At 41.7% G+C, this 27948-nt stretch overlaps 1 protein-coding gene across 1 annotated transcript; it reads left to right on the plus strand.

Moving 5' to 3' along the window:
* The first annotated feature begins 439 nt into the window (after positions 1 to 439).
* LOC102794322 (activin receptor type-1-like) lies at positions 440 to 27882 on the plus strand. The gene is made up of 12 exons (XM_006788545.3): positions 440 to 640; positions 12987 to 13060; positions 13656 to 13907; positions 15741 to 16013; positions 16181 to 16453; positions 17971 to 18176; positions 20314 to 20413; positions 22138 to 22284; positions 22512 to 22787; positions 24219 to 24416; positions 24893 to 25023; positions 25136 to 27882. The coding sequence occupies exons 2-12, from the start codon at positions 12994 to 12996 to the stop codon at positions 25268 to 25270; spliced, it is 2058 nt and encodes a 685-aa protein (XP_006788608.2). The 5' UTR covers positions 440 to 640; positions 12987 to 12993; the 3' UTR covers positions 25271 to 27882.
* The last annotated feature ends 66 nt before the right edge of the window (positions 27883 to 27948 follow it).

A 27948-nucleotide genomic window follows, 5' to 3' on the forward strand; every position in this document is an offset into this window, starting at 1 on the left:
CTGGTAGGAGATCTCCAACATCTTTCTGCACACATTAAAGCATCTGAGCTTCCTCGGAAAGTAGTCTTCTCATCCCCTCCATGTACACGGCATCCCTGCTGGTCTTCCAGTCCAGACCAACAGCTCCTGGTTTAGTCTCTTTTTGTCTTGTTGACATTCAGAAAGAGGTGATTTCTGTCAGTCTACGCCACAAAGCTCCTCAGACTAAAATTAAACAAATGAGTTTTATTTTGAAATAGCCGACAGGAAACGTGTCTTTATCGTCTCACCTAGCGTTACTGCGTTCCAAGGTAACTTCCTCCTCCTCCAATCCTGGCTTTTTGCCTTCGAAAACGCCGCCGCCGGGGTGCGAGTTGTGAAGCCCAGACAGCGTAACAAAAATGCGTCTTCGATTTTACTCTCTCCTAAAAATGAGTACGGAGTGAGTTTGTCACTTTAACAATTATTATATTTGGCTTCTTTTTTCTCTCTGCCGAGCGAAAGACGGGCGTCAATGTTGGCGTCATGTAGCCTCTGCTTTTCAGACTTTGGAAAACAAATCGGGTATTGTCGGTGAATTCTCGGGAGATGGCAGAATAGTTCGACCTGCGCCGGTTACCTAGCCCTCACAGCACTTTGAAGAAAAAAAATACCCCGCGAGGTAAGTTTTTATTTTTATTATTATTATTTATCGTGACGTCTCTAAAATGTCATTTAATCCAGGCTATACTGGAATATGCGCGCGGACGTTTCGGTAGACGTGGAAAAGTTTGCCGGAGACGGCTTCGTGACGCGCTCCCGTAAGAAACCCCTGTCTCCTTCTCTCAGCTGCTTTGTAAAATCGTGGCCTGTTTGGTTCTGCAGCCGAGCATATTTTTATCTAACGTGTCTTTCTTGTGACTTTGCAAAAACAAAATAGCCGCTTCTGATAAGCTCCCCGCGCAGCTCGGTGTACCACCAGCTAAGAGACCTTGTCAGATCTGTCTCTTGTTAATGAAAGGATGAGCGCCAGGCCAAAATAACCACAATCTGGTTTTCAACTGCGACTGTGCTGGGTTCTGATTTCTCCTAAGCAGTCGAATCAAGCTCACGACATTGCAAGTAGCTGTGACTCGAAGAGTTTTTGTCATCCAGTCTTTAGGGGGGTCGTTCCAGCTCGATCGTGCCCCATCATCGCCCGCTGAGCACCTTTAACATCACAAACGCAGTCCTGCGGGGCGGGGGGCGCCACCAACACTCGTGAACACACAGTATGACTAGGAGTGGTTCGAGATTTAATTTTGGGCAAGTTGGAATTATAAAAAAAGCTACTTAAACGTCACTGATAGAGCATCAATTGGATGTGGAATAGATATAAACCAAACAGAAGATGATATGTGAGAACTACTTGGAGGGACAATCTAATGGAAACCTGGTAGACCCGCTGATGAGAGGGTGCCAACTTCATTAGAAAGGTGTTAATGCTGGCTGAAAACATTCAGAGATAATGGTGCTGATTGCAAGAAGTGTGAATGGGGAATGTCTCACACTTAAGTGCTCTTTCTCAGAATCAACTCATTGTTATAGATCCCACAAAATGACAATCCCACACACTGAGTTTAAATGCCAGGGAAGCCATTCGAATGTGCACTTTTTAAGTTGGCTGCACTTGATAGTGTCTGCGCATGACAATCTGATTGTCACACACACACACACAAAGCCCGAAGTCTGGCAAGGCAGACTATTTGGGCGAAATCCATACTAATCCATCCATCAATTTTCTTAACGGCTTATGCAACTTAGGGTCAGGGGGGTGACATGTTCATTTTTAAAAGGGTGGTTTAAATTGAAAGCTGTCTCCATTCAAAGCTTTTTTTGTCACAGTTTCAGGAAAAATCTCCAGCTAGCCGTGCCCTTTAATTGCTGCTACTACTACTAGCTGAAGCACACAGACGACTTGTTCACAAATATCATTTTTCTTTTTCTTTTTTTTCATATTAGCTGGGGAGAGATGTTCAAATCAGTGAAGGCTTGAAGCGGATAGCACTTTAGGGTTTTGTGTCTTGGTTAGTGGCAGCGTTAAGTGGCACTTAGTGGCTGTGATCTGGAGAATGTAACCCCATAGCTGGCCAGTCACTGAGCTGTGGCCTCTTGGCGAGCGCCGGTCATTCTCGAGGCCTGGCCTCATGGAGTCTGGCTGATAGCGGTCAGATAAAGCGACGTCAGGCTGTCTGGGTGACTGTGTGTAGTTCAACTCTGGGGGTGGGGGGTGGGGGGTCTTGGGGAGCCTGTTCTGTTCATCTGAGGAAATAACTACCAGTCTGATTGTGGCTGTTGTTCCTACCATTTTGGGCCTTTCCTCCCTCTCACCAACTCTTGGTCTGGTTTCAAACAGACTAACAGTAGTAGCTGAATCGTCAGCCAGTTATGTTTATATTTATAGAGCATCTTTATAACAGTTTTTGTTTTTTTAAATTTCCACATAGCAGCTCCCAAGTTCTTTATATATGAATATCTTGGCCCCTACACCAGTGTTTTCCTGTATCTGTTCCTCTTCTGACGACCATAAATCGCCTCATTTGCCTTGCAAGTCCGGGCTATTTCAGAAAATATGAAGAGAGGGGTTTGCTTTGAGGGGGGGGCAGGCTTCCGATAGCAATCATTTAGTGTGCCCAATAATTTGGCTGTCAGGAGCAGCTGGCAGTTTGGGTTGGAACAATATGCGAGTGGAGTGAGAGAAAAGCTCTGAAACCCTGCGAGAGTCTGTGTGTGTGTGTCGGGGGAGGCGGGGGAGTGGCGTGTGTATATGCATATGTGTGTGGAATCAGGTTACACAGTCTGTCATTAACAAGGGAACTGCAGTTATGAGACCAAGATAGACTGCTTCATGTCTGAGGCTCATCGCGTTTCCTTGTAGGTGGCTCTCAAGTTGGAGAAGAAAAGGAGGGAGGAGGGGCGAGGGAGGAAAGTGTGTGTGTGGATATGTGTGTAAACAGGTGGTAGGTGCAGGCCCAAGGATAGAAAGGGGAAAGAATCTGGCTTGAAGTGCGGTGTCAGACTAGCTACCTTCAGCTTTCGCGCGTCACGATTTGTCTGCATGTGTGACCCGGGCTTGTTTGTCTGTGTGCTGACTTACTCGAAAGTTTGACTAGCAACAGACCTGGCATCAAACGAGGCGGCCGACTGCAGAGAAACGCGGCATGTGGGTTGAATTTGCTTGTGCTCTACGCTTGTGTCCAGCTTTTTAGAAAGGGGCCCTCTGTCTGCAGTGTTATTTTTAGTCAAAATATCCTTCAGCCTTTTAATAATCATCAGCCTTATGTAGCCCAAACATATCGCGATGAGAAGAGCTGTCTGGGACTTTGAGGCTCTGCAGCCTCAGCAGGACATGGGAAGTTAGAGAGGGGGGAAGAAGAGAATGAGATAAAAGACTCCCTGTGTTTCTGCCAGATTTTTAGTCTTCCTCTGTTTGCTGTTTGGGAGCTCGCTCGTCTCCTCATCTGGTGGCTCTGTGCAGACTTATCGATTCCTCCTGTGTTGTGTTCAAATGTGGATGAAGACCAGTGGAGACAGAGAGAAGAGAGACGAGACGCTGCTGTCTCCTCAGATGCGCACACACACACACACCTAGATCTGCAGTGCTCACGGCTCCACTCCTCTCTCTCCACAATAACCCCAGACTGCACTGGAGACAGTCTGCAATACACATTTTATGAGCCCTTCACTCGCTTCAGTGCTCTTGTCTTATCACTCAGCTGTTAGGGGAGAAAGTTATGGCTTTGTTTCAGTCTCTGCTTCTCTCTGATCTCATTCCCTGTCCCGGGCACGGGCTCTTATTTGGTGTGGGCACTTTGTCTGTGAATTGAAAATAATCTACGTTTCATCTCACGTGTCATGGGGTTGTAAACTGAAATGGTGCTGTTATGATGGTAGTACTCTGCTGTCGTAGTCGATGGGGTTTGCTCGAATTCCCCTTCCCCATGCTTGAGGCGAGTGGGCCATTTATAACATTTAGACATTCACTGCTTTTGACATCGAAGTAAGGATCGGCAACATGGCTGAAATCAGTGTCACAGTGTAGCAGTATATTTTGCTTCGCACATGCGCCAAATCCATGGCTGCTAATTCTAATGAAGATTTTAATTGGCAAATACTTAATCAGTTAACCACGAATGCCCCAGAAATTTCCGTTAACCTAAACAGGAGTAAAAAAAACCCGACTAAACAGTGTTACTACATGATCATAAATAACAACTGCAGAGTCATAAATGATAGTACAGAATTATCACCCATATCTACTTTCAGAAAATAGTTACATCACATTAATGACTTTATTGTAAAGGATTCTTCAAAACTCTGTTTCCTTGTGCTCAGATTGCCTGAGAAGTCTTTGCTCGTGGAAGGCAGGAAACTCAAAGCCATTAAGGCTCGACTGGCAGGAGGATGTCATGGCCCCGATCAGTCTCTCTGCCAATCACAGATTCATTGTTTTGTTGCAAGCTGTTTACTTAGTGGTTATCACAGTGGCGTGATGAATGTTTTTTTCATGTATGGTTGGCCACTCACTGTGGATTATCTTGTTATCTGTCTGAGTCTTGTCACTCAGCTTTTAGAGCCTTCTCATAGTTTTTGGTAACTGCACTCAATGCTCTTTGGTCTAGTCGCCTGACTTGTTTTACAAGAAACAAAACTGGTGCAATGGGTCCACCTTGATACAAATCAAGGTGTCCTTTTAAGTGAAATATTGCCCCAGGGCGGTAACCTTTATAAGATGGTCATTTGGAGGGAAAATGTTTGTGCATTCCTTTGCTGGCAAACGTGGCTCTGGGCCATAAAGTCTGTTTGAACTGGCTGTTTCAGATGTTTTGATGCTGTGTGAAAATGAATGTCTAATTGCTATGGTGACTATTACGTAGAAGACTCGTTAACAGTGCCATCGCAACGCTGTAAAGCATTTAAGTTTGTCCCACCCCAGTCGTCCCATACCACAAAGTCATAATACAGCCATAACATTAGTTTGTGAAGAGATTTATTTAGGGTTTCTTTTTGTCTTTGAAGAAGTTGCACTACATTCTGCGTGTGACAAAAAAGGCAAAGGTTTGGTGATTTTTTTTCCCCAGTCTTTTCCAGAGTTCATGTGTGAGAATGTAATTTGATACTCATTGTTTACATTGCACTGTACTCTCCTGGTCTTTCTATCATATGTGTTTGACATCTATCTAACATTGCCTCAGGTGTTATGTCTTTTTTTTTTTTCTTTTCAAATGAATCAAACTTCAGTGAAGTATTATTAGAAATGAAAATGGCTGTTTTCCTTGTGAAACAAGAAAACATACTTTTCATTCTTTCTTTCTTTTTTCCTGTCACACAGCAAATGTTTGCTGGCTATAAGAAACCCCGTTTTGTATTTTTAGAAGCGATCTGCTTTATTGATGAAGCATTTATTTACCCATTTCTCAGCCCACTGCCTCTGCTTTAAAAAGCTACATTGCAATGAGATGGGTATTTGTTTCGTTTAAGTTTTTAATCTTTTATTACAACTTGAGAATCATTGGAAAAACATAGACCTCCAGCATATACCGCACAAAAGATGGATGTCGCTATGGTGATGTCACGAGGAGTGGCGAGCTTGAGTGTGCAACTCGGCGCTCACTGACTTGTCAATCGTAAGTCATTATCCAGTGAGCGAACTGTGGCTAATCCTCCAAACGGAAAATTATGGCCAAGATTTGCAAAACAGTCTTACTTTTTTTTATTCACTATGACCTGAAATTAGTGACTGAGTCAGAGGTCAGACAGAGGTCAAGTCAGAAAACAATTTTGTCATAGACTTCTATAGGGCTGGAATTCTTTCTGCAATCGCAGCTATTGCCATCTGCTGGCGTACAGATGAAATGCAGGTTTAAGGCACTTCGGCTCTGGAAGCTACGTCCTTATTTTATACTTTCTGTGGTCTACAGTTACAGTTGATTTGATTAAATTAAATTAATGTGAGGATTCACCTTTAGAAAATGATTAAAGTTATTACCTCTCAGGTAAGTGTTGCGATTTGTGGCCATAGCTGTGAGCCATTGGAGTTGTAGTTTACATCTTCTTTATGTGTTACCATCTTATTTAAAGAACAAAGGGGACAAAGTGGGTCTGTCCCCCGCAGTGTTTAGAACAAATGCCAAGGCTTACAAGTCTATTTCTAAAAAATTGAAACAACACTATATCTTATTAATTCTTCAATTTTTGCTCCCAAAATGTTTTTGAGACTTTTTGCTTCACAAGGAAAATTGTGTTTGCTTCATAGTAAGATAAGTGGTAAGATGTTGGGTAATGTTTTCAGAGCTTTTGAGGATCGTTTGCTAATTTACCAGCTAATTACATTACAGTAATGTAAAGTTGAAATGTGATTCCCTAAAAAAAAACCCACTAAACGTAGATAAAAGTGATGTTTTTGGTGTAAATATATATATATATATATATATATATATATATATATATTTTAATGTGACCGAGTATATTTTTTTTTCTCTTGCTAATTCTACCTCTGTTCATTCTTTCTGCTACCCACTGAACACATTTTAAGTAAAAAAAAACAAAACCAACAAAAAACCCCATATTGCTTTAGGCCCTGAGAGGTGGAGGGCGAGATGAGACACAACAGGAAGAAAAGAATAGTTTTTTGATTAAATTTGTTTGAGGTCCAGAATAAAGTGTGGTTGTGAGTGTGTGCATACACCTTAGGTAGCACCATACCCACAGAACAAAAACTTGCTATGCTGTTGCCTACCACAATTAATGTGTGAGTGAAACACTGGGCAAACAGAGGGGGGGGCATTTGCATTTGATTACATTCCTCACATTGTAAAAGAGGCCGGCTGCTGAGATACTGCAAGGCCCTAAGAGATGGAGCCTGGCTGGAGCTAATGGAGCACTGCAGATTCCAGGGGACCTCAGAAGTCCTTTCATCTCCCATTTTGATGAGACCCTCGGAGAAAGAGGAGTGTTTCGAAAGGTTAATTCAACTCGACTCGATTCAATTCAATTTTATTTGAACTGAATCAAATTCATGTAGAGGTTCAAAGAGCTTCACAGGCATAAAAACATTAAGAGCTTTGCTTTCCAGTGGCTTTCACACACACATTAGCAGTACAGAGTATTATGATATACGCTGGTCATACAAGGGCACTGTGGAGTGTGAAGTTGTGGGCATTTGAAGTTTGGCAATGGCAAAATGTTTTTTGTATGCAGGTTAGTTCTAAAATAACCGGGCCAGGTTCAGGGTGGTTTTCTCGTAGTCTGTATCATGACAGACATTATGTCAATTTAAGTAATCAGTTTTCAGGGCAATATATATATATATATATATATATATATATATTACATAAAATATATAGCTAGCAAGTGGAAAGGTGAGACAACGGGGAAAGGAAGCTGAGTTGGGATTCTCAGTGACCAGGTGATTGTATGACTCAGAGGGAGCAGCCTTAGCTAAAGCCAAAGCTTGCACGTCGGGGACATGCCTCAGCTTTTTCTTCTTTCTAAACCCTGGAAGAGAAATTAAACCAAGTACTGATGTTTGAGCATTTAGTGTGCACTCTACTTTTTAAAGTAAATTTATATTTTTGCCTTCTACTCAGTTTGTAAACACTGAATATAGGAAGTCTGTTTTACACTCATAACCTTCTAAGATTTGAAGTTAAGCTTGTGCATTTTTATTACCTTACCTTTAGTCATTCTGAGTGCTTTATTTTTCTAACCCAAGAGTGGTTTTAAGACTGAGGTGAGCATGTTGATTTTCCAAGCTGTAGTGTGAATACGAATGTGGGCTGCTGCAAAGAGGACGATTTTTTTTTTCCGCCCTCAGGTCTGTATTACACCCACATCCACCTAGGAGCGAACCATCTGCGTGTCCCTGATGGCATGCTGGCACTTTGGCTGTCTGGGTGTGGGTCAGCAAAGAAGGACAGGGACACGAACAGCAGGATCTGCATTGCCCTAGTCTCTGCCTGTTTCTTCTCTCGCCACCCTGCAGTTTGCTGCAGTTTCCTCGGTGCCCAGGCTATTTGTGCCATGGTAACTGTGCCAGCCTGCCAGCTCAGACACAGATTCCACCTCTCGTCTCCCTCTTTGCCAGCATGATGACTCAGCAGCTCCTGCAGGGCTTCTGCCTCCTCCCTCCTCAACCTCGGTGATACACCATGCTCATCAGACAAAGTAGTGTTTTGTCATCCTCTTCTTTAGCTGACCTGAATACAAAACAGACCCAAATAATAAAGCGTCCAACTAGATTAATATGTTGCACTTTTAAAATGTCAGCTATAAATTATTGTGGCAATAACATGTTGGCTTTAATCATACTTAATGTCTCGTAAGCAGAAAATTCCTCAAATGGTTAAAATCACAGCTGCCTACAGTGGGAGAAATAATTATTTAATCCTCTGCTGATTTGCATTACAAATCACATTGATTTACATGTCATTGAGTGAAATAAGTATTTGATCCCCCAACCAAAACATGACTTAGTACTTGGTGGAGAAACCTTTGTGGGCAAGCACAGGAGTATGATGTTTCTAGTAGTTGGCCACCAGGTTTGCACACATTTTAAGATGGATTTTACAGAAACTCACAAAATCCTTTAGGTTTCTTGGTTACCACTTGGTAACTCAAAGTTTCAGCTCCTTTCACAGACTTTCTAGAGGATTGAAGTCTGGAGACTGGCTAGGCCATTCCTTGACCTTAACAAGCGTATTCTTTAACCAGTCTTTTGTTGACTTGGTTGTATGTTATGGGGTCATTGGAAGACCCATCCATGACCCATCTTCAGTTGACGGAATGAGGTTCTCGTCCCAAGATTTTATTGTAGCTTTTTGTGTCTATTGGCCCCGTGACGTTTTGAACTTGTCTTGTAACTTTAGCAGTAAAACAGCCCCAAAACATAATGTTTCCACATGTTGTATCTGTGAAGGTTCTCAGTCTTCCAGGTCATCGTAGTCTAAGGAGCTTGGAAAGAAAAGTCTCTGGACTTCTTGAAGTTGCTTGAAGACATTTCACCTCTCATCCGAGAAGTCCAGACGCTACGCTTTTGTTTCCACTTGTTCTTTGGGTCATACTCGGCATTTCTCTTCCTCCAAACATGGCGGGTAGAAAGCTTGATTTTTGGTTTCATTTGACCACAGCCCTTTCTCCCAAGCATCTCCGAATCATTTAGACGTTTCTTGGCAAACTTAAGATGGTGATGCTGAAAGACTTTTGTCCCTGTTGCAACTTAGTGTGTCCTAATATAAATTTTTGGGTTTTCCACCACCTTGCTCTTGATTATCCTCACCCCATGAGTCAAGATCTTGCATGGAGCTAAAGATCCAGGCTGATTGGTGGTCCTTTTATATTATTTATTATATTTCATTCATAATTGCACCAAGGGTTGTCACCTTCTCACCAAAGTTTTTGCATTTGTTCTGGTAGCCCATTCTAGCCTTTGGACAGCTCTTTGGGCTTGTCCACAGTGGTGGAGAGGTTGGAATGAAAGAAATTGATGCTGTTGATAGGTGTGCTTTATACACATCAGGAGATGAGATCAGGAGTGTCTGTAGTTGATGGATTGTAATTTGTGTGCCACACGTGTGGAACCAGAATCTGTGGCGGCCAGAATTTTGGGTTCTGAATTCTGGCTCGATTGTAGGGGATCAAATACTTACTGCATTTAATAACATGCAAATCAATTTTATACATTTTTTGTAAAGGGTTTTTTCTTGATTTTTGGCTGATATTCAGTCTCTCTCCATTAAAAAGAAACTACTAAAAAATTAGAGACTGTTAATTTCTTTGTAAGTGCGCAAAATTACAAATTCAGCAGGTGATCAAATAATTGTATTCCCCACTATGCATGCCTTTTGGTCCAGTTGCACCAGTAACAACATGTGAGTAGCATGTTTAATTATCTCTATCTAATCACTTTAAGCTCCGCTCAACTTCTTAGAGTAATGCTTATCAAGATGGCCCTCTGGAGTGAGATCACTGGAAAGAGTCTGGGAAGGAATTGTGGCATCATAAAATGGCAGCGGCGACATGCAGGATCACTTTCAAGTTTTTCTAGGAGCGCTCGGCAGCAGTCTACCCTAACATACTTCTCGCTGAGCCATGTCTATTTCAGGTGTTTATCTTAGATTGTACACACAAGGGCTTGTTTGTGTTAAGCTAAATGTAATCTTTTATGTCTGCTCATACAAGGTCGGTACCTACGCAGAGAAACTGAAGCCCTCGTAAAGAACGTCTTTGGTGGAAAAAGTATTTCTATTCTGTACTTTACTGAAAGAAGGAACGTCTCCTCCATTTAGAATGACGGTATTACCACCTGAATGTGCCTCAGAAAATTAAATGCAAAGTTACTGTATAACTAAAGGGCAAGCAGATCAACATTTTCTTTGTAGCATACTTGAGTCAAATTTTACCACTGGAACAGAGGAGCTCAGAGCATAGTAAATGGCATCCAATGCAAACTGACATTTCACTTTCAAGGAAGGCAAAGAGAAGGAATGCACATATAACATTATTTTCCTCAAAGTATTTTAATGCATATCAAAATCAGGGCAGCTTTCTAAAGCTTTTAGCATTTCCTTCTGCCTTATAGTATTGTAAGGCTTATTACAATATTGGCTCCAACCACAATAAGCGACTGGGGAAAATATATCTTAAGTTGTAATAAGCATGTGGGGTTCATACCAGTTCCTATTACATCACAACTTCAGAGGACATAGGAAGAGGGAATTAGAGGAAAGATGGGGGTTGAGACAGAGTGGGGGAATGAGAGCACACCCTTGGCAGGATGTCAGCTCTGTGAGCACACACTACACAACGCTGCCAGAGAATTCAATACGCAGGGGTAGAGGGACGCAACACACACACATTCACAGTACGACAAAATTGTCTGCTCAGATCAGTTTTGCAGATGCTAGCTCTGCTTCTTTTCCTTCCCTAAGAAAGCCTTCTGAGGTTTCCAATATCATGTCTGGCTCTGTATTTATGAAGTCCAAGCTGTTAGCTGGGTTTATGATATGCTACCAACTAGCCATGGCCTATTCATAGGTGGGAAACAGTTTACTGTGCTTATGCAACATAAATATTGCTATTAATGCATAAAGTATACTTTGAATTCATGCATATGCATACTGTACTGTTTGAAACTTGCAGGGACTTCACATTTTTTGGTTATCAAGTCTAACTGGTACTTTGCTGTATGTTTAGCTGTATGTAAAGGAAGACCTGGTGACTCATGAGGTTTGTTTGTTTTTTTTAAAACTCAGACTAAAATATTTGCTGTCTGTCCAAGAAGCGCACACATACCCAGTGAGTGCCTCGTTCCTTATAGCTTGTTAAAGACAAAGTGTTTGAGTAGGCGAGATGAACTGAGACAGACATAATTTCATTGCCCCGTGGAGGCTGTTTTGGCAGTAAATATAAACAAAAATGCAGCAAATCATTTGCCTGCACTAATTGGTGCCATTAAGCAGAGCCTTGTGACATGCTCTACTTAGTTAATTGAGGTTAGTTATTGATCTGTTCAGTGTTTGAGTCAGCATGTTGTGCTTGATGTTGTCTTTTTTTGTTTCTTACCAGTCGTATGAGTCAATATATCAAGATAACGAGGAACATGCATCTGTTTTATTTGGCCTGGGATTTAAAATATTTTTTTTTGCCTTCTACACCTCTGCTTATCTCTTTGTCCCGTTTCCTCCGGCTTTCTGACTCCATCACAGCTCTGCCTGTCCCCCCGCTTCACCTACCCCACCCTTTCAACAGCATGGCGCCCTTCTTCTCACTGTCCCTCTGGGCGCTGACACTAGACACCTCCTCGTCTCGCTCCCCCCACAGCCACCTCCCTCCTTTTAGCCTAACTGAGTGTTGCGGCCCACCGTGACCCACATCTCTCTCGCACGCTCGCCCCGTTCTCTGCCCTTCTCTGACCCACTGTCCCCGAGTTGCCCCTGGGCCGTTCCTCCCTTGCCTCCTCATGCCCGTCTGCCTCGTGCTCTCCGTGCCTCCATCGCTGTTCCCCTCTCCTCTCCGGTCCAAAGGGAGCAGACAGAGCTCCCGATTATCTCTGTGTGGCAGCCTCTGTTTTGTGCTCTAATTAAAGGAGCAGCATGTGGTCTGTGTGTGAGCGGGCTGTGTAGACGCCGCCGTTGGCCTAATGCTAACATTATGTGCTTAATCATTTATGTCTGGGAGACGGGCACAAAAGCTTGGAGGGGTTGGGGTATTTATCAGCGGCGCAGATGCACTGAGGCGCAAACGCACATGGTGCCAAGAAAACGTTCCCGGTGTTTGGTATAGCATAAACGGGGCACGCTCTAAGCTACGTGTATGCTCAACACTTGCATATCAGCTTTATAAAATGGTTATTTTGGAGTTTGCAGTGTGAGATAAACAGGTGAACTGTGTCAAAAAAAATCTGTTCAAAATGTTAAAAACCCTACTACTGCACAGCGTATGTGACGGTTCCTACAAATGTATTAAATATTGAACGATTAGACTGTCACCAGGTCTCTAAACGATAGTATTCGGGCACCCACACTGTCCTCCTCTCTTCTTTCTCCTCCTCCTCCTCTTCATGTCTGTCTGCTCCTCTCCCCTCACTGCCAAGCAGCCTGTCCCTCCAACACGCACACACACACACTCACGCACCGAGGCAGCCAATAGGAGAGCACCAGTCTCCCCATTGCTTGCCACTCAATGCCTTGTTGCCAGGACAACAGGAAGGCATGAGACCCACTTTACTTGAGCATTTTAAACTTGGTGTTGACTTTTTTCCCCTGAAAACAAGAAAAGGTCTCCCTCTGTAAAATCACTCACTCTAATATTCCTACCTCAATGGGGAAATCCTGCCATTTTCAGTCCGTCTTATGAAGTAGTCCTCTGAAAGGAATTTTCACAAAGATATCACCAGTGTGCTGATATAGAAAGATAAAAATCACGATTTCATAGTTGGAGTGCCACGTTCATTTTGTTTTTGTTTTCATTTTTTCCCTCCCCCTCTCCAGGTCTACAATGACGAGTGTGGACATGTTTCTGTTAGTTGTGATCACACTGGTCCTCCCCTGTTCAAGCTTAGAAGGTAAGTCTCTAATAATAAACCAAAAGGCTGCTTTTTACGTCAGACCTGAACAGGAGCGGTATCGAAAGGGACGGAAAGTTCCTGTCGACAAAACCAGACAGGATCCAATTCGGTGTAGTGTCCGTGCTAGATATCCACAGAATAAACAATATGTACAGTGCTTGAAAAGTTGTGTTACGGACATCTGAAATACCCCCTCCTCCTGTGAGCTAATTAAAATATGCAGTGTTACTTCTGTTTCTTTCACTGTCCCCCTCAAGTTTCTTGCATCCATAGAACAAAATTCATGCTGCCCCCCTGTTTCACCACCCCTCCTCAGTCTGTCTGCCTTTCATCTGCTGTCTGTCAGTGTTATTTTAAACTACTGCAGTGGCAGCAGATTACAGTAGAATTTTTTCTTTATTCTGGCAAGCAAAACTTTCTCCCTACATCTTCAGTATGTATTATCTCTACATGCAAACAAGTAGCGAGCATTGATCATTTATTGTGATTAAACATGAAGGGTCATATTTCTGCCCTCAGTATTGATCATCTACTGTAGGACCTCTGTCTTCTCAGACATGAATCCTGATCTTCTAATTGTTTCCTCTTGCAGGTGAGGGCGGTGTGAGAAATGAATGTTTATGTGACGGATCATCCTGCAGCAGTGGGGACCGATGCTTTGGCCAGGAGTGCTTCAGCTCTCTCGCGGTGATAAACGGGACATCGGTCGTTCGTAAAGGCTGCATTTTGGGGGACGAAGACCGATCCTTGAGCTGCAGATCCACACCAACTCCTCAGCTGGTGGTGAAGTGCTGCTATGGGCATTTGTGTAATATGAACATCTCCCTTAACTTCCCACTAAAAGGTGAGGCATTTGCAAAGAGAATCGTGAAGTTGTCCTGCTTTAAACTCTGCAGAACTTTATGAAATCGAATTTCGGGACAACTTTTTCAATGGATTTGGAAGTTGTGAGTCTGTGGTAGCTGACTCCTTAGCCCCTTTTTTCGATTACTACCTACTCAACTCGGCTTGACTGGTTTTCCATTACAATCCAGTACTACCTAATGCGTGTTGTTGTCATCATAGCAACATGTCCGAGCGTCTCACGGCGTAATAATATGCGACACGAATGCTACAAAAAGGTGGACATCGAGGCAAGAATAGACCTGCTGCTCGGTCTTGGCTGGCTGGTCTTGACATGGCTTTTCGTCAGACTCGGGGATCATGGCATAGTTTTTTGTAGCCATTTCCCTCGTTGCCAGGTTTCAAAAATGGTGGTTTTAATTTTCGTAAACAGCACTTTTGTGACTCATCAAGTGACGCTACCGACCAGCTAATTCAGTCTCACGACGTCACATTTTAGTACCACCTCGGATTGCTTGGAACCCTGACTGAGCAGGTACTAAAAAATCACCTGGTACCGGGTACTATGACCCAATGGAAAACCCTAAAAACCATGGTGAACCGTGCCGAGTTGATTCAAGTAGGTACTAATGAGAAGAGGGCTCTTGCTAACAGCTGTACTGGTGGAATTCACAGATGGAAACCCAGACGAGAAGTGTTTGGACTGTAACACCACTTTTTTTCCTCTGAACTGGCAACAGTTGACAATGGATGCATTGTGTTTTGGAATTTCGGTCCATTCATCCCATTCAGCAAAACAAAGCAAAACAACATTTTGGCCATAACTCAAGAATTCGTACACTAATCATGAAAACACACTTCATAAATACCTAATAGGATAAAATAATCAAGAAGCAATCGTGCAGGACACGAGATCTTGTGTGCTGTTTCTTGCTTGTAGCTTTCTTTTGCAGCAATGTGTATATCTGCAGCACTGCCTGCTGTCATGACTACAACTTTGATTTCTAACAGAATCAGCTTTCTGTGCTATACGTGCAAACACATACAAAGTATTTTACCTAGAATATGAATATGAAAAAGAAAAAGCTCAGCAAGGTCGAGTCAGATCTCTTGCATTCATCTTTCTCAATACTGTAACTCAGAAAAATGTGCTCAAGTGGTGTATTTCTTTATACATCAAATGCCACTCTTTATCCTAGACCCTCGACTTGACTGACAATAAACACCCTTAGGTGAATAAAATGTAAACATGCATTTAAACTGAAATTTATTAAGTTATACAAGTGCAAGGTTGTAACTCTTGTTCAACTTGTTGTTCAAGCTCTGTGCTTCAGCACATTCAATTTCAAGCTAATGGACTCTGTTAAAGTCTGTTTAATTTCCAGTAGCTTTATGCTGTTATTATTAGAGCCGTGTGTGAGATGGAAACCTGTGTGAAATTATTCTACAGTATAGCTGCTTAGTTGTTGTGTGCTTTTACAGTTGATAATGAAAATGTATTTAAAATCGCAAGCTAGAAAATCAATTGATCTGTCACATGAACCATGTGCGTGCTTGTCAACAACTAAAATCAAAGATTTAAATAATCTTTTCTAGTCTGTTTGAGTAGGCCTCCTGAATAAGTGTTGTTTCAACAAAATAGTAAAATCTGTTTTATATCAGGAGACGCTAGATTCAAACAGGCAAAACATTTTCTGCTCTCTTTGGTGAATGTCCAGCAAATGGATCTTTTCAACGTGCATGATTCTGATGTGAGTGAATGCCTTTTAATTTAATGGGTTGCTAATGGTATTGGTCTAATGGGTTTCCCCACATATCTATTTCCTCTTATCAGATGTACAACTGTCTGCTGGCAGACCAGTCCTCAGAGACCAAGAGTGTGTATGCGAGGGCGGTGTGTGTGAACATGGCCATCGCTGCACAGGCCAGCACTGTTTCTCCGCTCTGAAGATGATTGATGGGGCAGCCGTCCAACAGAAGGGCTGCCTGAGGGACGACGAGGAGGGCAAAGCCACCTGTGCCATGCCACCCTCATCGGCCCATGTTGTCAAGTGCTGCCAGGGCCATCTGTGTAACATGAACGTCACTGTGCAAGCCCCAGGGAAAGGTGACTTTGTACACATTGTACAGATTTCTGTTGGCTGCTGTTCCTTCACGGGCCTTATGTAACTTAGGATTGTGCAAAAGTTTCATGGATTATTGGGGTTTTTTAACCAAAAGATAATCTTAATTCATTGCATTTTTTAAAAAGTTTTCTTTCTGAATCTTTTGCAGGTACAGTAGTCCAGAGTAAGTCCCTGAGCAAAGAGGAGCATGAGTGCGTGTGCGAGGGTGGTTCATGTGGAACACAGGATCGCTGCTTGGGCTACCAGTGTTTCTCATCTCTGACAGTCAGCGGCGGCATTATAATGTCCCAAAAAGGCTGCTTTAAGGTCTTAGAACAGAGCACGATGACCTGCAAGACCCCGCCTTCCACAGACCAGATAGTCGACTGCTGCCAGGGACACCTGTGTAATATGAACATAACTGTGGAGCTCCCTGTCAAAGGTACAGCACAATGCTACCCAGAATGCATCACATATCAGATTGTGCAAGATTTGCAAGAACTCTGCTCTCAGTGTTGAACTCTGAACTCTTTTTCCTTTTTTATCAAATCACTAACCACATTCAAAGTACTACCTAGATGTCTCATATTCAGAGAAGGAGTAGCCATATGGTTGGTTTATGCTACGGTTTATACTTAGCAACACACATTCACATTCTCCATCATCCTCTACTGAGATGGCTTCAGCTTCAGCTGTGAAATTACCTGCCATGGCTGTTCTGGACTGTTTCTGTTGGCTTGAGTTACACGTCCATGTGGTCACACTCCTGGCATGTCATGAAACAGAAAAAAAAGGGGAGACGGTGGGCAACTGGAGGGAGGTTTTGAATATTATTTAGTCATGGTCCACTTCTCTTCTTTTCTCTCAGTGGCTGTCAGGGCTGGCTGACAAGAGCCCAGAGGGTGAAGCCACCTGGGATTGAAAGAGTCAGGCATCGATACACAGAGCTTTTGTCCTTTTTTATTTCTTTCACCTGTACCTTAGCCTCGACAGTCATGCATTTGATACTACAGCCTAAATGACACATTTAGATCTAATATGCCTTAATCTTATCATCTTGGTTTGGCATTGAAGGGATAGATCAGTTGTGAAAATGATTATTGTATCCAGCACTTTCCACAAATGGTTAAAATACATATTTACAGTTTATTAATGTCAGTTCATTCTGTATTGTACTAGTACTAGTAGTACATAGTATTACGCTAATGCTGTTTTGTTATTGAATTTTAGTTTTTCTCAAAAATATCCTAATTTAAGCCCAAAAAATCTTGAGTTTAAAACAAATAAATGAGGTGATACATCCCCATCTGTAAAAGCCCACATCTGACCACATTTCGGTGATACCATCCAGCAATACATGTACCATATACCGCTACTACCATGCGCATGACATGCATACTTTCCTATATTGCAATCTTCTGTCGTTTGAATTCTCACAAATGCAGATAATCATGAAATAAAAAATTTTTATGTAACATTTTGCAGCTGAATGCATTTCGCCATGTGTGTTTGATTCAAATATAGTGAGCCCCTAGAAAGTGTTGCTAGTTATGTGTATTTGGAAGAAGGAGTTCATTATGCAAGTTGAGAAAAGGGGATCATTGTCTGTGCTGGAACCAGAGCCGAGCAGTCTTTTTCCTTGGAATGTTTGGAAAGTGTGAATGGTGGTCAGTTCCTCAGGATGGCCTCTGCTGACTTGATGAGCTCTACTATGTGTGCATATGAGTGAACACTCTTGTGTGTGGATATTCTTTATGCACCTTCACACCCACCCTGACTTGTTTCTTCAGGAAGCCTGCAGAGTGCTGCAATCCTCTGTTTTGTGTATGGTTGAATCCTCAACCTGTGTGGTCCAAGACCGCTCCCTCATTGTGTTTTAGAACATGTGATTATGTTCTAAAACCATCTAACGGGATGACCTGATAGTGACACTGTAAATTTTTTCTGTTCCCTTAACAGCTGATGAGCAATCCAGCTACAGTGTGACCACACTAGCTGTTGTCATCGTGGCACCCATCATTGTCCTCATCATCCTCTCTGCTGTCGCGATCCTGGTGTTCAGACGGATCCACCACAACCAAATGGAGAGGCTAACCTCCCGAGATGCTGAATATGGAACTATTGATGGCCTTATAGCTTCTAATGTGGGCGAGAGCACTCTAGCGGTGAGTAGTTGATGGCACAAAGGTGGCTACCTTCATAACGCACCTGAAAAACCAATTTTATTAGCAGCTCAAGGAATAGTATAATGCACTAGTTTGTTTGATATAAAGCTTAATCAAATTCCAGTCTTTTATTTGCACCCATTACTTTCCCTTTGTATGATGCCAGGTATGATGCACAGTTTCTACTGCAGACTTGCACTGTAACAGAGATCCAATAACAGAGATGTGTGATTCCTATCCTCTAATTATGTGTTGTATTACCTTGAGGGGTTCCTGTGATGATTTTTAAACACTGTTGGATTATTGGGGACTTTTACCTTCTCTTTGTACGCATTTCCACTATTTAAAAGATAAAAGAGTTGCGTCAGCTTCATAAACAGAATTCAATCTTGTGATTAAGCTGTGATGCGATGGCACTGTAATTATAGTCTCCTTCTCCTGCCATGAGTTAAACCTGTAAAACTCCCATGTTTGCCATTTAATAAAAAAGTACTCATGTTTTTAGTAATTTGAATGAAATTAGAGCTTGCTAGTGTCTAAACATAGCCTTATGTAGTTTCCACTTTAAGTATGCAAGAGTGGTGTTAAGTTTCTTATCATAGAGCAGGAGTAATACTCTGTGCGGATGTCTAGTGGACATGCAAAAAGTGAGGACAACTACTCATCTGTGGTGTCCGCAGCTGTCAGCATGCATGTCTGCAAGTGTGTGTTATCCCAGCCTTGGTTTACTGGCTGTTTGGGTCGATTTGAGCTCGATCAGTCTCCGAATATGGTTAAATTGAACTGTGCAGACTGTTGCTCTGGACTTTCTTTCTTACTTTTAAGAACCGTTTGTTCTTGAGGAAAGAAAAGTTAAAGCAGTTGTACACTAGATGCATATGTATGAATTTTGTGGCTGAATGTGTGGGTGGTGCCATTGCTCCTCCCAGTTTTTTCCCCCCAGTCGGTTAGGGGGAATGTCTTTTGCTATTTCTTTTCTCTCCACTCATGCATGGATTGTGAGTTTTCTGCGGTTTTGAAGCCCGCTAAACTAATCCAGAATTTAGGTGGAGTCCTGTGGTTAGCATTTAGTCTGAAAGACAACCCAGCACATTCATTGGCTCACACACTGTGTAATCATGTTCAGCATAAACTGAGTCCAACTGGTGCCTTAACAAAATGCTTGGTTGTTACCGTGCGTTTTACCATTCAGTAATCTTTCAAGAGTTGTTCTCTTTTGATAAACGTGTCTAAACTTGTGGTCTAAACTTTTGAAATTCCAGATTATCTGATTTATTTTTGCAGCACCACGAGAAAGATTATTATGAACAATGGCATGCTTGTGAAAAGTGTTTGTCCCTCGGTAGCTGCTGCCTAAACTTGCTCTCTGGTTCTAATGATATTGCAACGTACTGATCACATTCTGCTGCTTAACAGCCCGGCCCAAAGATGCCCTCCTAAAAACAATCCTCCTGCACCAAAGAGAGGGGTTTAAACTCTCTACAGAGCAACTCATCATTCATTTTATGGCCTCTGCCTTGCATTCCTGTGTTGTGATTCCAAATTGTCTCTCAGGCAGCTCTTGCATTATGCATTTGTTTATCTGAGCCATCACTCCCCTCTATTTTCAATCCTCATTCTCCCCTCCTAGTTAGTCATTTGTTTTGCTCAGCTGCTGCTGACTATGTTGCTGTGCACTGCCCTCCTGTGTTAGCGCTGGGATGCTGCACGTCTTGCAGATGAGATAAAAATAAAAGGCTTAGCAGCATTGCGCCTGTTTTGGAGTCTGGCCCTTGGATTAGATAAAATCTTCAGCACCCACACCAGTCACCAGGGAGGGGGTGGTACTTCTGTTATTTACTCAGCAGGGGGCACTCTGCAACACTAGCACAGAAACACACACACACCCACCCACACACATTATCTTGGTACACACAGCTCCATCCCATGTGGGTGCCACATCAAAGACAGCCTGCTTGTTATTAATCTCCATCGGAGTCCCAGATGCTCCATATTTCACCATTTTTAGGCTTAAGCCACAGGATTCTTTTGGGACTGAGCTTTTCATTCATATAGATCACATGCAAATATATCCACAGACACACAAATAAATTCATAAGCTCTTTTTCTCAATTTAATTTTTTTTTCTCTTTCCCAGGATTTGCTAGATCATTCCTGCACTTCAGGAAGTGGCTCAGGACTCCCTTTCCTTGTTCAGAGAACTGTTGCACGACAAATCACACTAAATGAGTGTGTGGGTAGGTGTCCTGTCAAAAGCTGTATTCCTATTTGCAATAGCACAGTTGTGGAAACAAAAAATCTGCCTCCTCTTTTCATTTTAAGGTGACACGGTAACTGAGCAGACTAAAGGTCCTCTGGCAAAGAAATGTTGAGATGTAAAGAGTACTCCACCACTCAGATTAAGCATAGGGGCAACTTTACAGCTTTGGCAGCACAGATTGTTAAGCGACAGACCTGCACAGCCATGTATATTGCGTGCTTATATACCGACCAGCAACAACATTAAAAGCACTGATTTGTGAGGTAAATAACATTGGTGCTCTCGTCAGAAATTTGCTGGGAAAACACAGTTCCTGGCATTCATTTGGATGTTACTTTGACACTTACCACCCACTTAAATATTGTTCTTGAGCACCCCCAACTGGGAATCAACACTCACCAAAAGCAGCATCCTCCTCCTGCAGCATAATCTTTCTCACCACAGTTTAAACTGCAGAAACCGACAGAGTCCAAAGTGCTACCCTGCTTTTAAACTTTCTAGAACCCAGTATAATCGAGCATCTACAAGAGCAGTCTTGTTAAGAAGGCCCATCCTGCAACCAATGGCAACCAGAGGTTATAGTGCTAATGTCCCAGTGCCCAACAACACAAGACACACCCTGAAAGCCTCTGGTCTTAATTTTGTTGTCGATGGGTGTATACCAGATTACAGTACTTTAGAGTCTCAAGTTTGAGATATATATATTAAGATAGAGCTGATCATTAATATAGCTAGTACAGTAATTTACAACATTTCATGTAGTATGAAAGTACTGATAGGCCTACAAATAGAAGTTCCTGGTTCATATTTAACTTTTCATGTCTTGAAAAAGGTGTAAGACTAAAAAGTCCCGTGTGAGCATTTCAAAACATGAAATTCAGGAACTTCCAAATCTTCAGATAAATCATCAAGAGAATAAAAATATGAATTTGAAATTGGTTGCAAAACAGACGAGCAGTGTGAGCTTATCGTGAAAGTGGGCCAGAGTGAATGTGCAACAGTTCAGCAGTGAAGTCTCCAGAGCCACAATTGCAATTCAGTCTTGAGATTGTTTTATGATAAGTGTCAGTGACAATGCTGGCAAGAGTCAGCATATTTTCAGAAAAACAAATTGCCACAATGTGTTGTGGCAATTTGTTTTTATGAAAAGGTACTCATGTTGAAAGTCACTTGTGTTGAAATGACTTCCCTAACCCTGCGTCACTCTAAACCATTTTTTATTACAGTTATGACTATATTAATTGTTTTTTGGCCACTGGGGGGCAGTATAATAAGCTGTCAAATATAGTAAGCCTACAAAGTTATGGCTACTAATAAAATATAAATATAAATAATTTAAGGACATTAGCATTCAAAGTACACTTTTTTTCTTGCCCTGATACATATTATTTCAAATCACTTCCCTTTAGGTTATCTTGTTTGTAGCTGTTAAATATTACACTTTATTAACTATCCCTTCAGTATCTTGATAAGTTAAAAAGCTGCAGAGATGTTTATGCTATAACAAATATAATGAATCTTCATTGTTGCCACAAAAATGATTAGTGCAGGTTTGAATGTTACACATAATGGGGTCCACCAAGTGTGCTCATAGTAAATTTGGTGGAATATGAACATGATGGTGTGTGTGTGTGTGTGTGTGTGTGTGTGTGTGTGTGTGTGTGTGTACACCGATTCATAATTTTTCTTTTTACTTGTCAGGCAAGGGCCGTTATGGTGAAGTGTGGAGGGGCCAGTGGCAGGGAGAGAATGTCGCAGTTAAAATTTTCTCCTCTCGAGATGAAAAGTCTTGGTTCAGAGAGACTGAAATCTACAACACTGTGCTGCTGAGACATGAAAACATCTTGGGTATGCAACCTTTAATAAATGATCAGGTTTAGTGAGCTCTGATATGCACTGAAGGACACAACAACCATTAAAGTTGATATCATATCAAGCTGTCACTCTTAGGAGTAATGCATGAAAACTATATAGGTAGTGTGTTGTATAAGGATCAATGCATGCTAATTTCTCCTTGGTTGCATGTTTACATTTCTGTTGATGAGCAATATTTAATTTCATATCTCTCCACGTAGGCTTCATCGGTTCAGACATGACCTCAAGGAACTCCAGCACCCAGCTGTGGCTCATCACTCACTTTCACGAGATGGGCTCCTTGTACGATTACCTTCAGCTCAACACCCTCGACGCAACCAGCTGCCTCCGGATGGCGCTCTCCATTGCGAGCGGTCTGGCGCATTTACATGTCGAGATCTTTGGCACTCATGGCAAGCCAGCTATTGCCCACCGAGACCTGAAGAGCAAAAACATATTGGTGAAAAAGAACGGACAGTGCAGCATTGCTGATCTCGGTGAGAACAGTGTACGCGTGTGTTTGTGTTAACACAGCAGGGGTCCACAACGTTGCAATGACACGCATGGCAGGCAGATGTTGCAACAATTCATAAACATGATTCTTTATGGAAAAACTTTGAAGGATACAATTAGCAATGTCTTTGCTTCGAGGCTTCTTCTCTTCCTATATCAGTGCTGATGTGGCAGTGTTCCTTGAAGGGCGATAGTCAGGAGATTACTGCAGCGGCTACATGCGCCTTAACGGCAAAAATTAAAAAAAAAAAAGTGACTGTCAAAGATATTACTGGTGACACGTGAAGCAACTAAAGCGGCCGGTATACCGGGCCCCTAAACTGACTACAAAATGTAGACCACCATTTGCAAAGCTGTGTGTAGGGTCTCCAAGATCTGTGCACAAACATGCCGTTTTTTGAGACATTAAGGGAGCTAATGAGTTGCTTGTTTTTAAACAACTCGTGAGGGGGTATTTTTTTGACATCAGCTACATCTGTCAGTGTTATGAAGGTTTAATATGATATGACGGCTAAAACCGAAGAGTTGAAGCAGAAGGTAAATGCTTCCTTGGTCTTGTTCTGTGCTACTTCATCATATTGTGCCATAAAGGAAACGTAGAGTAGGACGTTCTTTCCTCCGTGTGCCACAGATAAACATATATGTTTGGGCGAGAGTTATAAAACGGTACAGCGGGCAGCTATAATATTCACAGAATAACGGTTTTAGTATTTTATTCAGTGCAATCAATAATACGGCTTCGATAAAAGCAGATCCGAGCTGATGCACGTGAAGATTAGCTGAAGAGGTTAATTGAAGGTTACAATTTATTCATTGCGTTAGAGACGTATTTGCTTCATGGTCGCTCAATTTGCATCTGTCTGCTCGGCCGCATTAGTTATTTCAAAAAAATATCCTCTTCCAGGTGTATTGCTTTGCCCTTAACCGAAAACACATTTTGAGGACCTTGGTTCACTTTATCTAATGCATCAATGTTCCGTTTGCAGATGCTTGAATAACATCTGATTCGGGGACAAGCCATAACCTGGCGACAGGCTTGACATGTTTACAGGCTCGATTTAATAAATTCTGGTCTGAATGACGCATTTTGCTGTCCTTACAAACATGGTAGCTGCTGTTTGTCTCTTAAGTGAGTTGTTGTTGGGTTGGAGTACATCCTGTTTGGGTGAACAGGGCCACGCATGGTGAACAAATAGCCTGCCAATTGACTGATTTAAAAGATGAGTGTCGGAAAACTTAGTCTCCTCTTCACTCCAGTATCTGTATTAGTTATTGTTGCCTCACTTGGATGATGACTTAATTAAAAATATTTAGTAATTACCTCCTTCAGAGAGTTAAAGTATTTTCTCTTTTAATCTCATTGATTACATGTGTATAAGAGGCGATTTTAAAGTGTTCTTTTGTTTCCATTTAAGGTCTGGCTGTCATGCATTTTCAAGACACAAACGAGTTAGACGTGGGGAACAACCCTAAAGTTGGAACAAAGCGCTACATGGCCCCTGAAGTGCTCGATGACTCCATCCAGATGGATTGCTTTGAGTCCTACAAGAGAGTGGACATTTGGGCCCTGGGCCTCGTCCTGTGGGAGATCGCCAGGAGGACAGTCAGTAATGGTCAGTACATGTTTTACACAACACTGTCACAATCACAGCTCTGACTTGTTGTGATTACGTCACTAAGGCACAAGGCCATCTGTTAGTCTTGGATGGGTGTAGTAGAAACTATAAGAACAACTGCAAATATTATGTACGCGATCAGAAAATTGGGCATGGCATATTTGTGCTGTTTGCAAAGATACTGCGTTGAGGTGGCTGTAGTCAGGTCTTTCTTCAGAAACAAAACAAGTCATGGCTTCAGCTTGGACTGAATAAAATCTTTTTATATATTGATTTAAAGATGTAGCCTTGATACACTTTCTGTCAACTAAAACCCACTTCTTATCTTCACTGTTAAAGGGGCTTTAAGCAGGATTTAAGATATTGAGTGGACATCTCAGTCAGCCATCATTGTAATATATATTTTTATACTTTACACTCTTAAACTGTGCAATCGCCGAAGTAAGCTGTTCTTCTTTGTCTTCTTCTTCTAGGAATTGTAGAAGATTACAAGCCCCCTTTTCATGACGTGGTCCCAAATGATCCGAGCTTTGAAGATATGAGGAAGGTTGTGTGTGTGGATCAGCAGAGACCCAACATCCCAAACAGATGGTTTTCAGACCCAGTAAGTAATTTTACTTTTGTCAGAAATACACAAATGCAGTCTTGTGAAAATCCAGAGTTTTTAGTGTTTACATCAGGCACATTGATCGATTTCTATTTTTCCTCTTTTTTAGACTTTAACCTCCATGGCTAAACTCATGAAGGAATGCTGGTACCAGAATCCGTCAGCCAGATTAACGGCGCTGCGCATCAAAAAGACTCTCACAAAGATCGACAACTCTCTGGATAAAATAAAAACAGACATTTGAGCCTTCCCCGAGAAGACGAAGCAGGCATGTACTGAGGGCCACTGAAGATGTCCGGAGGATGGACCACCTTAGAGAAAAATCTCAAAAGATAAATGACTCAATAATTTCAGTGCCCTTATAGTGGCACAGACTTATATTTATTTTTAAAACATTTGAGGGACATATTTTGGCATCCAAAGATGGCTTACCAGGCATTTCTGAGACTGCCGATGGTCTTAGAAATGGGAAAATATCTATTTCAACTTTTATCATAGGAGCTCGACTATTAGAAATGTTCTTCAAGGAAGAAACGTACCAGGGCATTTGAGTAGGGTTGCTTGTTTTTAGAAGAGCAGATTTTGTTTGAAAAAATTTTTTAGCTTGGAAAATGTCTGAACGCGGTCATTTCTTTATCTCTTTAATTGTACTGCGTTGTTCTTTTGCATTGCGGTCGATCCATTTGGAAAAGATGTCAACTCGCCGGTTGAACTTGCCTAGTCAGTCAGCAAACTTTGTAACACAGTGAACATGTCGAGGTGTGTTATGTCTCACTTTGTGTCCAGTACCACTGTTTACAGTGCTGTCAGAACAAGTTTCTTGGGATTTTGCTCAGTTCTGTAACATTTAGTTGTACAGTCAAGTCAGTGGCACCATCCTTTTCCTGATATCGTCCAACTACAAGGTACTCTGTTGCAAACCTTTTGTATATCATCATTAACTTTTCATTGAATTATTTTTATCTTGTTTTGCTTCTTCAGCTTTACAGAGACATATGCTAAAAGAACAAATACAATATCTGCTAGATGATGCTGAACTGTATTCCTCCAGAGGCCTGTAAGTAAGCCTGTAAAGCCTGTATATTGTCTTAACGCGTGCATTGTCGTCTTAATGCGTGCATTGTCAAAGTAACTGAAGTCAAACTTCAGCGTTTTTTAATTTCTTTAACATTTTATATCAATTAGTTATTTCTATTAATTAAAATGGGGAAAAAAAAGAAGTAAATTACATCTGACTGGTGTCTTGATACTGTGTCGAAGTGTGTAGAAATATCTCAAAAGTCTGTAGAAGAAATTCACAACCTTGAGATCAATTCAAATGGTGATGCCTTCTCTTTTTCTCTGCCACCACCTTCATCAGGCTCCTGTTCAGTAAATCTTTCTTCGTTTGATGTGACCTTTCTTCAGAGTCATCACAGGATATCTTGAAGGTTTAATAGATTTTTGGAAGTCTGGCTGCTATGCTTACATGTATTTGATGCCTCGAATCATGAAGCAGTACCTCCGTTTATTTCCCCCATAACCTATCAAAATCTTGGCAAAGTTTTCTTAATTTTGAGAAGTAATCCACAAGACTACAGAGAGGTTTTCTAGCCTCACCTGTAAAGTGTTCACTGAAACTTCTTATCATACCTTTGCTTTATTCCTGATTGGTAAATGTTAATATGCTAAAATGCTAAGGTGGAAAATTAGTTGTATGAAATCGAGTGGTTAGCCTCAGCATGCTTCTGCTGGCTCTACTCTAAAATGCCCATTTTCATTTCACTTTGTTCAAGCTGGGCTTTGGTGTCAAGATGCTATTATGACAGCTGCTAATCCGTTAAGTCTTAACTATCCAGCTGTTTTGTCCTTGCACTTTCTGAGTACAGTGTCTGACTGTTCTGAACTTTTCCAGCTTCTACGAATCTAACAGAAAATTCAGCTCACAGTGCATAATAAGGACCATTTCCATCTCAAGATGAATATCAGAGCTTTTTATCTTTCCAGCTAAAACAGCAGCTTCTTTTCTGACTGCTGGAGATGTGCTCTAACAATGCGAACAGTTAATTTTTTATTTATTTGGTGAAGGTAAAAAGCCCAAACTTTGGGGAGAGCAGAATTTGGCAGTGTCAAACTGGTTACAAACTAATTCATATGCTAAAAGAGCTATAGGCCAGATGATTGAATGACAACAGTGGGTGATTAACCATGCTAAGATGCCCTGTGTGTGTTGAAAACAGCTGTCAGACTTTTAAGGTATATAAGTCTTCATATTCAGTGTCATTTGAACCGTCCTGAGACCGCAGAGCAGAGGTTTGACTCCAGCAGTTTTAATGTCACATCCTGTTTCTTTGAGGTTTAGGGCTCTGTATTCATTATCTGAGAGGGTGTAATGGTGATGAAGTACGTGTTACTTTTTTCCAGTAAGTAAATATCAAAATATTTGAAAGAATTTAAATGTTAAAAATGAACAATATAGAGTCAATTTATACCAGATTATATAAAGGCACTCATGGATAAACAAAAAAGACCCAACTTCATGAAAATCCTACATCAATCCTACAGTCTTGGATGTTTTTTTCTTTTCTTAGCACCCTCAATAAACATTGTGCATTTGCCTGTCAGTGTATCTGTACAAGTTCTCATTTTTCTTATGTTGGTCTTGTGACTTGATGTTCTCCTAGTAGTGCCTTGATGAAGATTGTGTCAGTCACCACATTAGTAGTGATTCATTTTCTTAACTGCCAAGGACCAAAGCTGGTGCAGTTGGAGCAGAGACTGTTTGTGCTGCGAGAACCCCCAAAAAGCCAAGGTTCCTGGATTCAGAGTTTACTAGTGGCTGCCTCACCACTTCTTGTTTGTAGACAATGTGCGTACTGCCCATGAATAAATAGATTTTTTTTTTAAAAATCCCGATTTTTGATTGTGTTATGATCGTGTAGC

The sequence above is a fragment of the Neolamprologus brichardi genome, chromosome 16, assembly GCF_056152115.1.
Source record: "Neolamprologus brichardi isolate AB-2024 chromosome 16, ASM5615211v1, whole genome shotgun sequence".
Classification (NCBI taxonomy): domain Eukaryota; kingdom Metazoa; phylum Chordata; class Actinopteri; order Cichliformes; family Cichlidae; genus Neolamprologus; species Neolamprologus brichardi.

What these genes read in the sequence shown, in the direction of transcription:
- LOC102794322 (XM_006788545.3), top strand. Translation starts at nt 12,994, where the DNA reads ATGACGAGTGTGGACATGTTTCTGTTAGTTGTGATCACACTGGTCCTC. An exon ending in TGTGCAAGCCCCAGGGAAAG is followed by an intron (nt 16,014 to 16,180) that starts GTGACTTTGTAC and finishes AATCTTTTGCAG; the next exon opens with GTACAGTAGTCCAGAGTAAG. An exon ending in GAGACATGAAAACATCTTGG is followed by an intron (nt 22,285 to 22,511) that starts GTATGCAACCTT and finishes CTCTCCACGTAG; the next exon opens with GCTTCATCGGTTCAGACATG.